Below are 13,566 nucleotides of genomic sequence, written 5' to 3' on the forward strand. Positions count from 1 at the left end.
AAATTCCTTTTAGTTGATTCATTAGTTTTCTTTTAAAAGGAATCCTTTATTTTCTACAAATTGTCTGATATCTTATTTGACATTTCGTGCTCAATGAATTTTATGACGTCAATAAGAAAATAAATTACTCTTTTTATTTTCTCTCTCCAGAAACAATGTTGATGTTCATTAAAATGTGTATAGATACGCAGTAATATCAATGGTGTTTTGATAAGTTTCAGGTAAGAAATACTGACTTCGATAATCAAGAAATCTAAGAAGCAATATATTATAAAGTCTATGAAGAAGATTCCAATGAGAATAGCTTAAAAACAAATTCACCTAGCAACTTAATTCCTCTTCGCTAAAAATATTAGGGCCAGAAGTGGATCCATGTGCCAGCCTGTACATTTGGCTGATCGTTTCTTCACTTCATTATCGAGGACGACCGTTGTGTGCTTAATTTTATATAATATTTCTGTTCACTATAACACATTTGCAAATTTATTTAAGGAGGTAGTAGAATATAATAGTCATCATCTAGACTCTATAGGAACATAAACTGAATAAAATACTTTACCGAGGAGAAAATGTAAACTTCCACAAGACTGGAGTGTTTGTCAAAATAATCCAAAAGAAGTAAAGAAATTGTGATTCAGGAGATATTACATCATCTTTTCTACTCACCTGATCCGATCCTTTCAGATAACTACTTGTTTGCATTCAACTAATATTCCTTTAAAGGAATAAAATGTTATTGTTAAGGCATTCTGGGATTATCAAAGTCAATTGAATGATTTATTTTTATTCAAGAGGCTTTCGGCTTGTGGTATAGGCATTGCTGATGAAAAAGCCCAAATTATTGTTAAAATGATGATTATTTTTTTTCATCAGAGAACTTATGATAATTCTATTTCCTAAATAAGGTCCTACTTCTCTTTAGAAGAAAAAAAAATGACATTATTTTCCGGTGATCCCTGGTAATAAAGAATACAAAAATATTGAATTATTACTTACATATGTTTTTATCTCCAGTTGTTTCTTTGGGGACATTTTTAGTCCTTGATATTCGAGGTGAAGGGACTGGTTTTTTATAACCAAACCTATTTTGTGTAGAAGGTGTCACTTCACTCTTATTAGGAGTTCCCTCAAATCTTTGATCAGATCGGTTCGAGTTTGCTGAACAAATAAATTTTATCAAAAAACATGTTTATGAAGTGATGGAAAAACACCTTTTATGAAATATAATGAAAAATTTAAATGTTCTATAATCCCAAATATGCCGTTGGGTTACCATTGAAGATTAATTTAGCTTTGTGAATAGCATCCACATCCTGGTTATTGATTGACAACAGTGATCGTTATTTCTGCAGTCTCAATCTTGCAGATCCCATTGTAAACATTTCGTTTAATCATTCCTTCTTTCAATTGATTCTTTTTGTACCCACATTTTCCTCACAGGCATTGCTTATAAATAAATGTTCAAGTTCACTAGTCTAGCAATACGTCGTTTTTGGACTAAATATGTACACATGTAAAAAAAAAAAATTAAAAAAAGAATGAGATTGCTGTCAAAAGCGTCGAGTTTAATTAGCTAGACTGCATTTAATTACTCTCTATAATAATGACACTGTTTTGCTGACTGTGGATAGCAATACTCAGAACTGAGAAACATGAAGCATTGTACTCGTATGTCAGTTATACTTTACGTACGAATGAAGCGATTCTTTAATATGAATTGATTTCAAGAGATGAATTTAAAAGTTCAAATTAAAATTTATTCTACAATAACATCAGAGAAACTTTGTAAAACTATTTTCAAATGATGATCATGGCGATCAATTCAGGAATATACTATAGGAAAATCGATCCACGTTTGCAACAATGGTTAAAAGCCACTCCTTGCTATGTCTCACTGCTATCATGTTATCGCTGCTATGACTAGATTCCCATTATCGGGAATCGGGGATAAATTGCTGGTATCTACCAAGCTTTCGTTGTTTTAGGTGTTTCTACTCGCGAGCAGACATTGATATTTACTTGGCCTCCGCTCACCTTTACCCCCAAAGAACGTTCAGGAGAGTGAGAGAGAGAGAGAAATAAAGAGAGAGGGGGAGAGAGGGGAGAAAGAGAAAGAGAGAGAGAGAGAGGAAGAGAGAGAGACGGAGAGAGAGAGAGGGAGAGAGAGTGAAAGAGAGAGAGAGAGGGAGAGAGAGAGAGAGAGAGAGAGAGAGAGAGAGAGAGAGAGAGAGAGAGATGACTGTTACTAGTACTCGGTACTCATTTCAGTAGACTAAAGCAACGAGAAATGAACTGATTTGCCCAAGAACACAACGCGCCGCCTAGATCGGAATCGAATGCACTACCTTACGATCTTAAACCTGCTAACATCCTAACAAGCAAGCCAGTGGATAAAGCTGGGTCATCATCAACATTAGGGTAAATCAATCTGATAGATACCAGTATATAATGAGCTTGATATACGATTTAAGGTTGTATTGTAAACTATTTACCCTATGCACTCCAGATTAGAATCAAACTAAAAAAGTCAATTGTAATTTTGACAGAGAATTCGAGGACCTTGCTTTAGATCTGAGCATTAAAATGACTGATCGTTGACACGATCAAAAGGAGATTCTAACCTGTTATAACAAGCTCATAACTTAGAGAGAAAAAGTCACAAATCTACAGGTCTTGCACAGGGCAGGCTGGCTACTCCATTGTATGCGAAATCAAAGGGCAGCTCTCTCAGTGTAGATGAGTTACTCTAATATTCTGAAGAATCTGTTCTTAAAAAAACAATAACAAAAACAAAAAAACAAACAAATAAACTACAAGGAAGCCAAACGGAAACGAAATGAAGACAACATAACAACCACAATGAAAAGTTGTGGCATTAATCATTCCGGCTCAGAAAACAACTGTTCGCCTTTAATAAGTGAAATGTTTGCATTTTGGAGCGATACTGTTTAAGAAACACATTAAAGAATATATAAATACCATAGAAAGGCTGGGCAAAATAGATTTAAAATGTTCACTCAATGGAAGACTTTAAAAATCCTCAGCCAACCTTGCTGCACAAATTCGAAAGAACAAAAATAAGAATTGACTAAGCCACCAACAATGGACTAGGCCACCAGCTGTTAACATTATATGAAGCACTCGTTTTATGTTATTAGAAGGTATTATATAAAGTCTAACAAAAGTATAGATTATCGATATAAAATGAATCACATACTAAGTTTAAACTTGTCCTAAATTTACGACCCAAACCGAAACTATTACACTCGCCATTATCATGTTAAATGTATATTATATCTACGCAATGTTAATACCACTTCGAATATGCTAAAAGCATGTTCCGACTTATAAGCAAGCCATTCACTGTGTTTTGTCATGGAGAAAATTTCTTGCTTAGCATATTCGAACTTGTATTAACATTGCATTTTTACTTATAACCGCTTAGCACGCTCACCCCACAATTTAATTACGATGGACCGTCGATTTGCGCTACCAGCCGACGTATATTGATTGGGAAAACAAAAGAGAGATTGTCTCTCTCTTACCGGCTCGCAGCGCCATCGCCCGGTTTCTGTGAATGAAGAAGAGATAACTACTTTGAAATGCTTGCATCTTACAGTCTGGATAGGTGTATTTAGGTGTATTTACACCATTATGTCTACAGCGAGAAATTTTCTCCATGACAACACATTGAATGACTTTTTTACATGTCCGAACATTCTCAACCATATTCGACCTGGTATTATCATTGCATTTTTACTTATCACCGCATAGCGCACTCACTCCGTAATTTAATTGTATCTACGAGTTGTATTTACTCCATTAAAATTATTCATTTTCGTACTATGGATCCATAGTGTCGGTCTATAAATCTAGTCTCTCAAGAAATCTTTCCTTGGATTGGACGTCATTCTGAAATACAGGTTAGAATTAAAGTTGACACTGTAAAAAGCTAACGAAACATTCAACTCCGGAGTTACTGCTTACCTATGGAAAACACACACACACACACACACACACACACACACACACACACACACACACACACCCACACACACCCACACACACACACACACTGTCTGATAGTTTCTGAACATCTTTACTGACCGACCAGCAAGTAAACAACATTTCCTACTCTCATGAAAATATCTTCATTATTTTTCCCTCAAGTAACTAATGACGATCTTTAGCTACTTGATTATTCATAGTTTGATAATAAGGTACCGTTGTCTTCTTTTAAAAACATTTCTATTCCGTGTTTCTGTTTACGTCTTGTCATTAAGCATAATTAAACATCGTTTACCTTTAAAATTATCGGTTCATTAAAATCTGGATCTATTACTGATTTGCTATCCCTGTATTTGATTTTTATCTTTCGATGTCATTCGTGTACGATCAATATTATCTTCTCTTAAATGGCTACTTTGTAATCAATCTGTCATTGTATCATGTTTTTAAGTATTTTTGAAGTTAAACACACGTTTGTGGGGCGGTTGCTGGATTTGACATTATGGTTAGGTTATCTATTCTTGTAAGTTGTGGGGTCGCTGTGAGATAGTTTCATAAGAATGTATTTCTGAGTTAAAGAGTCTTTTTCATGCCTCGTATCAACAACAAACCGACCAATATGATTTCCTTTATAGGACATGAAAATGTGGGATCACCCAAGAAATTAGTTTCTACATAACTTCTTTAAACAGGGAAAAACAGTAGCCATTTTCCTTTCGGATTTGAATTGTATTGTGTGTTCGATGGAATTAAGATACAAACTCTACATCTAATATGGTCCGTGTCTTTCTTCTCATACTGTTAACGTGTGCATTGTAAAATTTATCTCCAATTATGCTAAACAATGAATTCCATTTATATAGACATAGCTGTGTAGTAACTAGCCTGCTTCCCAACCACATGGTTTCGGGTTTAGTCCCACTGCATGGCACATTGGGCAAGTATCTTCTACTATAATCTCAAGTCGACCAAAGCCTTGTGAATGGATTTGGTAAACGGAAATTGAAAGAAGCTTGTCGCGTATATGTATATATATATATATATAATTTATTTAGGCAGCAGTAAGCAAATGTGTACCAACAAGAAGAACTATAACCGTCATTAAGTATGACTGAGGGTGCTATAAACACTTACATTGCTAGAAATAAGAGCTAAACGCTCTAATGCTGCAGTCAAAGCACATAATTGTATACATACATGCTGATAGGGACCGTAACAGCCCGAAAACAGCGGTCGAGATATTCTCTGACTGATCGGTCAGTTTCGGCTTTTGTCGTAGCCTCTTCAGTGGGATCAGCTCGACTTGGCTGAACCCGGACGACAGTCACTCTCAGCATATATGTCTACGCCATAGAAATCCATGGATGATTTAGCGAATCGCTAATGTGTGTATACAAATAATTTATTTAGGCAGCAGCAACTCTTAAATAAAATTACTGCTGCCTAAATAAATTACTTGTATACACATTAGTGATTCAAGGTAGTGCTCCAGCATGACCAGTAAAAAATAAAATATAAAAAATTTAACATAAAAATGAGTGAATTCAAAAAGAGTGTGTCCCCGGTTTGAATATATTGAAAAAGCAGAACTATAATAATTTATTTCTTATTTCGAAAAAACTTAATTTGATTAAAAAAAGCAGAAGAAAAAGCTCGTTGATTGCAGTTTTCTGTATTATTTTCATATATTGATTTCTAAACATACTATTATTTATAAAATAAATTTAAGCATTGTGTTACCGAATAATTATTGCTTTTTCTCAGCATGAAACATAAATATTTATTTTCTGTTTGTTCATTTTGTTTTGCATCAAGTTCTCGGTCAAGTTCTCCATTATGTTCGTTTTCTATTCTAGTCTCAGTGACTGAATTCCATGATTTATGTTCCCCAAACCAATTCCGACAAGAATGTTTGTAATATTGTCGTATGCTTTACTATTTCGTAGCAAAATCGGTAGAGCACCGTTAAAATGCCATGTGACATTTAATTGCGCCCCTGTTAAGCTTTCAGTCCAAATATACATGCCTGCGTGTGTGTGTGTCTGTGTGTTTGTGTGTGTGCGTGCGTGGTGTGAGTGTTTATGCGTGTGTGCCAATATGAAAGAGAGAGAGAGAGAGAGAGAGAGAGAGAGAGAGAGAAAGAGAGAGAAAGTGAGAGAGGACGAAGGGAATGTAGAAAAAAGAATGCGAAGGGGATAATGAGGCTAAATCTTGTTTTAGCGTAAAATTCGATAATAAGGAAAGATTAAAAAAAAAAAGGAAGTAGTGATAATAGTAAAATAAGGAAGAAATTTATGTAAATAACGTTTTACTTTTAAAGAGAATTTCGGAGGTGTACTTCTCCGGCGAGTGATTTGATCTGAGACGGTGTGCTCTTTTACTCTTTTACACGTTTCAGCCCCAAGGCTGTGGCCATGCTGGGGCACCGTCATTGTATTTAAGCTAAAACAATTACAACGTCGAAGACACATATTAATCACTGGAAAACATAGAAATTGTTAACTTTTCACTTAAACACTTATTATTTCGTGTCAAAATTTTCGTCGCACCATCAGGAGCCTGGTCACTGACACAATTCCACAGCTCAACTCATCTGCACTGAAAATACGTCAGTTACCAAATTGAATTAGTGTGATAAAAATTTTGATACCAAATAATAGATGTTTAAGTGAAATGTGTCTTCTGAGCTATAATTGCTTCTAAGAACACCCAAAAGAAACCCAAAGTATAAAACTTTATATTCACCATTACACATGTTTCATTTGCTAATAGAAATTACAAGCTTGTACTTGTTAGATAAACATGTAAGAAATTTCCTATTAGAAATTCTTCAGACAGAGAGTCAAATAAGGTGTTATTTTTATAAGGTATTATTTGATTCTCTGACTGAAGAATTTCTTATGGGAAATTTCTTACATGTTTATCTGACAAGTACAATTTCGTAATTCTTTTTAGCAAATGAAACATGTGTAATGATGAATATATAACACCAAAGAATTTACCAGATTCCTGCTTTATGTATGTGTCTGTGTATGTGTATCTATGTCTGTGTGTGTTTGTGTTTGTTCACCACTACTGCTTGATAACCAGTACTGGTTTGTATAGTTTTGTAATTCCTATTAACAAGTGAAACATGTATAATAGTGAATATATAATACCCCAATATATATATATATATATATATATATATATATATATATATATATATATATATATATATATATATATATATATATGTATGTATGTATGTATATATACATGTATATATATATATCTTTCTCTTTTTCTCTTTTCTCTTTTACTTGTTTCAGTCATTTGACTGCGGCCATGCTGGAGCACCACCTTTAGTCGAGCAAATCGACCCCAGGACTTATTCTTTGTAAGCCTAGTACTTATTCTATCGGCCTCTGTTGCCGAACCGCTAAGTTACGGGGACATAAACACACCACCATCGGTTGTCAAGCGATGTTGGGAGGGGACAAATACAGACACACAAACACACACACACACACATATATATATATATACATATAAACGACGGGCTTTTTTCAGTTTCCGTCTACCAAATCCACTCACAAGGCTTTGGTCGGCTCGAGGCTATAGTAGAAGACACTTGCCCAAGATGCCACGCAGTGGGAGTGAACCCAAAACCATGTGGTTGGTAAGCAAGCTACTTATCACACAGCCACTCCTGTGCCTATGATCATAGAAGGATCTTTAGAGTTGATTGCCGTCTCTTCTTGTTTCTCCGTTGTCATTCCCTCCTCGTTCATCACTTCGTAAATGGAATTTTAGACCTGCTGCAGATCTAGACCTGCCCGCTTTAGGGCACAGGGTTGATGGGGTCATTTCGTTGGATACACACGCTGTGTACCACCATGCGTCTTTCGAGTTGTCTCCAGGTCTTTGAGGGAAATTATGTTACGGGTGGTTCAAATGGTTAACGTAACCAGTCTTCAAGAGGAATGCACATTGCTAGAATTCGCATGTTGATGTTTTCCTTGATGTCACAAGAACCACCTTTCCGGAATTGACGCCTGGTTGTTCATGTTCTAGACGGCATTCTTCGTATATTATATTATATTATATTATATTATATTATATTATATTATATTATATTATACTAATATTATATATATATATATATATATATATATATATATATATATATATATATATATATATATATATATGATATTAATTTAGTGGTATTTCAGATGCGTACGCTGAGTTTTTCTTCAGCCCGGCAAGCTTCCGCAACACCAGTGAATATTTAATCCACTGTTTTCTATATATTGAGGTGCAAATTTCATTTAAACAGGCGACAATCGGGCGCCTGGCATTGAAAAGCCTCGAGAAACATGAAACACCTCTGCTGTTCTCATGAGTCACAGCAGCGACAATTTTCGTTTCGCCTCGATGATATATTGTGTTTTTAAAACACAACTCTATCCGGAGATTTAACCTCAGATAATTAGATCGTATCATGCTTTTTAACGGTGTATATGCATTTAGTGTGATACACTAATAGCGTTATGTGTGTGTGTGTGTGTGTGTGTGTGTGTTCGTTGCATAGAATGGCATAGATGCGAACAAGAAAGTTAAAACAGTGTATTAATTACTAAAAGCATAGTAAAACATCAGATTTTAGTTGAAAGCTGAAAACTTCTTAAATCGTTATACGGCAGAAATGAAGTAAATAGACCATTGGAAGGATATTTAATGGCAACCATATGCACCAATCAAAACAAATATTGAACATTGATTGGTTGATACTTGCCCGCAGCTCAGGATACGTCACATGATCGTTAAAGTAAATGTAAACATATAAATAAAATAAAATAAAATAAGATTAAAAAAAAAAAAAAAAATAAAGACGAAAACAAAATGAACAAAAAAAAATTGCAGTAGGAACGGAAAAGGAAGAAGAGGAAGAATAACGTAAAGAATAAAGAAGAGTCCAAGAGAAAAACAGAAACAGAAGTAGAAAGAAATGAATCAGTGGAAAAGAAAAAAGTTCCAATCGACCAGGACTAGCCAAGTCGTTTGAAGAAAAGAATCTTAGATGAGGTTTTTTTGTTGCTTTCAAGAGAAATATATATATAAAAAACAACGAAGGCGGCTATACAATATAAAGCCAAAAGGAACAATTTTAAATTGTGACTGAAGGTGCAGGGTAGCACCTACCTTGCTAGAAATGAGAGTCAGAGAGCCTTAGATCCGCAAAACAGCATATGTCTATGCACTGACATATATATATATATATATATATATATATATATATATATATATATATATATATATATATATACGAGAGGGTATTGAAAAGTTCCTGGTTTTAAGGGTATCGCAAAAAGCCTGGTTGGAGGCCCAACCTTCCGAGTTCTTTAGTAGGGCTTAGAAAAACTGAAGGATTGCTGCAATAAGTGTATGAATCTGAGAAGGGAATATGTAGAATAAAATCATAATTAACTGATCCTCCTGTATTTACCCAAAGCCAGGAACTTTTCAACACTCCGCACACACACTCACACATACACACACATTCCTAAACTGATTATATAAGGATAAATTAACCAGGTGGGTCCCGTAATAATTCTCAGGTATATTCCAGGTTTCGGCTAACCACATCAAATAGTAATAAATACCAATAGTCTCTAAGAGACTTTGGTATTTATTACTATTTGATGTGGTTAGCCGAAACCTGGAATATACCTGAGAATTATTACGGCAATCCCGTTGTAATTCTTCTGATGGGTAAATCTGGGTTCGTTTCCTTGGATTATGAATAAATTTCGGGAGTTTAAATTCCAAACAATTACAAAAAATACGGAGACTGGTACATCTTCAATTTTTTCTTTTAACATTACCTTACGTTATATTCAGAATCGTAGGCACGTTGGCCAAAATACTTAGTGGCATTTCGCCCGTCTTTACGTTCTGAGTTCAAATTCTGCCGAGATCCTTTCATCCTTTCGAGGTCAATAAAATAAGGACCAATTGAGTACAGGGGTCGATGTTTATGTATAATGATTGTGAAGAGAATAATGTGGTTAATTCAATTAGTTATTCATTTACATATATTTTTGTGTAAAAAAACATGAATGTATGCATGCTTGTATGTATGAATATATAAGAATGCATATATTGGTTTTTATGAGCAGAATAGCGCAGTGGACGCATGATTGGTCGATAACCTGGGAGCTTTGTAGATCGAAACTATGCTCTGCGGAAAATGGATATTACTTTTAATATCTACACACTACACAAATATACTAATCACAAATAGGCCTGGTTGTGTGGTAAGCAGTTTGCTTCTCAACCACATGTTCCAAGTTCAGTCCCACTGTGTGACGCCTTGGAGAAGTAACTTGTTCTATAATCTCGGGCCAACCAAAGCCTTGTGGGTGGATTTGGTAGATGGAAACCGAAAGAGCCCATCGTGTATATATATATATGTATGTATGTATATATATATATATATATATATATATATATATAAGGCGTTATTGTATGATAATGCCCTTATATATATATATATATATATATATATATATATATATATATATATATATATATATATATATATATATATATATATATATATATATATAAGGGCATTATCATACAATAACGCCTTATATATATATATATATATATATATATATATATATATATATATATATATATTAGGCGTTATTGTATGATAATGCCCTTATATAAATTATATATGTATATATATATATATGTAAGTATATATGTATATATATATATATATATATATATATATATATATATATATATATATGTATACATACATATACATACATACATACATATATATATATATATATATATATATATATATATATATATATATATATATATATATATATATATATATATCTGTGTATCTTTGTGTCTGTTTGTCCTGTATCACCGTTTGACAATCGGTGTTGGTATGATTATGTCCCCTTAACTTAGTGCTTCGGCAAAATAAATCGATACATTAACAGGCTTTAAAAAAACGATACAAGTACTGGGGTCGATTCGTTCAACTTAAACCCTTCAAGTTGGTACCCCAGTATGACCGCCGTCTAATAACTGAAACAATAAAATATAGAAGATATATATTCATATATATATATATATATATATATATATATATATATATATATATATATATATATATATATATATATATATATATATATATGCACACACACACACACACACACACACACACACACACACACACACACACAGAGGAGTAGGTACACGCTAGATTATACGATAAAAATGAGCCAGAGACATACGGCGGCGAGCTAGCAGAAACGTTAGCATGCCGGGCGAAATGCTTCGCGGTATTTCGTCTGCCATTACGTTCTGAGTTCAAATTCTGCCGAGCTCGATTTTGCCTTTCATCCTTTCGGGGGCGATTAAATAAGTACCAGTTACGCACTGGGGTCGATATAATCGACTTAATCCCTTTGTCTATCCGTGTTTGTCCCCTATATGTTCAGCACCTTGTGGGCAGTTAAGAAATGAGCCAGAGACAAAGGCAAATCTTTTCGCCGAGTATATAGGATTCATAAATAATTAGTAATTTTACATACCGGAGTAAAACAGTATACAGTTATCTAAAGAGTTCCTAAAGTTCTCAGAAAACAAGTAAGTAGGAAACATTAAACAAGCACTTCGTCGGTTACGACGACGAGTGCTGCTGTTGATCCGAGTATTTCACAGACATGCGTACCGTTAACGTAGTTTTCAAGGAGATTCAACGTGACAGAGAATGTGACAATGCTGGCCCTTTGAAATAAAGTAATCCCTTGACTATCGAGGGCATTACATTCCAAAACCTCACAGAGAAATAATTAAAATCTAAAACAATATAAATACCTGTCTGCTGCAGAAACGCGGATATACTGAAAAGTCCGTGATATAAAATTACATATATTAGCCAGAAAAATCCGCGATGTATTGAGTGCGCGATAAGTGAACCGCGATATGGCGTGGGATTACTATACAGGTATTACTCATTTTTGCCAGCTGAGTGAACTGGAGCAACGTGAAATAAAGTGTCTTGCTCAAGGACGCAACGCGCCGCCAGGAATCGAACTCACAACTTTACGATTGTGAACCGAATACTCTAATCACGAAACCACGCGCCTTCACGGGGTTGGGGGCATTCCCTTATTAAATAATATCTACAAAGAGCCAACATTAAAATCACCCATGACACCAGATAACATAAGGAAATTATCAGTATACGGCAATGTCCAATATAATAATAATAATAATAATAATAATAATAATAATAATAATAATAATAATATTAGGGATAAAAATCCAAATTTACAGGTAAAAACTCAATTAGTTCTTTTCTCTAAAACTATATATATATTTATATATATATACATATATATATATATATATGTAAACAAAAAATGGAGTCGCTATGGGTTTTCAGTGCCAACAGTCGTGAAGTTCTACGTGGTCACTATAGCAAATAAAATAGCACCGAGATATATACCTATGAAATATTCCAGGTATCGATGTCATACTTGCTTGGCGTAATGGACACATATTAAGAATATCAAGGAATTAAAAAGAAGACACAGAAAACAATTCCATACAAATATCTAATATCTAGAATAACACAAATAAAACTTGTAGTAATTCTGATTCAATTTTAAGATATCGACTTTCAGCCAGAAAACTCAGATACATCACATCCGTTTACACCAAATAAGCAATACATACATACATACATACATACACACGCACGCACACGCATACACACACACGCATATATCATGTATAGAAGAAAAATTGGGATTAAAACATCCTGGCAGATATCAAGTAAGTGCTCAGTATAAAGGATTAAAGTTAAATTTCCAACATGAAGATACCAGTAAATGTGTGTAGAATACAAATCCCAGATAAACCCTCATGCATGACAGATAAATCCAACAATCCTTATGCAGAATTTTAAGAAATTCAGAGAATTAACAACAATCAATAATATGTACGAAGAAAATCCTATCTTTATTTTAGATCACACCTTAGAAATCCAACAATTGTTTCAATTGCATTAACATACACACACACACACACACACACACACACACATTCATATATACATACTGTGTTTGTTCCCCCTCACCATTGCTTGACAACCGATGTTGGTGTGTTTACGCCCCCGTAACTTAGTGGTTCAGCAGAAGCGACCGATAGAATAATGACCAGGCTTAGAAAGAATAAGTGCAGGAATCGATTTGTCCGACTAAAAGGCGGTGCTCCAGCATGGCCAGAGCCAATTGACTGAAACAGGTAAAAGAATAAAAGAATAAAAGAAATACATACATACCTACATATATATATATATATATATATATATATATATATATATATATATATATATAATAATGATATAAATAATATATAAATATATGCATATATCCATACATATATGTACATACCTACATATATATGTATATATACATACATATATGGGTACAAGACATAAAAAAAACGTTAACACAATGAGAAACG

The 13,566-nt window shown here is 34.0% G+C and overlaps 1 protein-coding gene across 26 annotated transcripts in view; it reads right to left on the reverse strand.

Annotated features, from left to right (window-relative positions):
* The window catches only part of LOC106871624 (uncharacterized), a 168,711-nt gene that overhangs the window by 66,260 nt on the left and 88,885 nt on the right, over positions 1 to 13,566 (reverse strand). For all 26 annotated transcript variants that reach the window (XR_016240693.1, XR_016240695.1, XR_016240694.1 and 23 more), the window contains one exon: positions 997 to 1,158. Coding sequence is in view for 23 of the 26 variants with exons in the window: in XM_089347320.1 (XP_089203446.1) it covers positions 997 to 1,158 (162 nt within the window). In the remaining 3 variants the exon portion in view is untranslated. The remainder of the gene's footprint in view (positions 1 to 996; positions 1,159 to 13,566) is intronic.

The sequence above is a fragment of the Octopus bimaculoides genome, chromosome 2 (genome assembly GCF_046866305.1).
Source record: "Octopus bimaculoides isolate indiv1 chromosome 2, ASM4686630v1, whole genome shotgun sequence".
Lineage (NCBI taxonomy): Eukaryota > Metazoa > Mollusca > Cephalopoda > Octopoda > Octopodidae > Octopus > Octopus bimaculoides.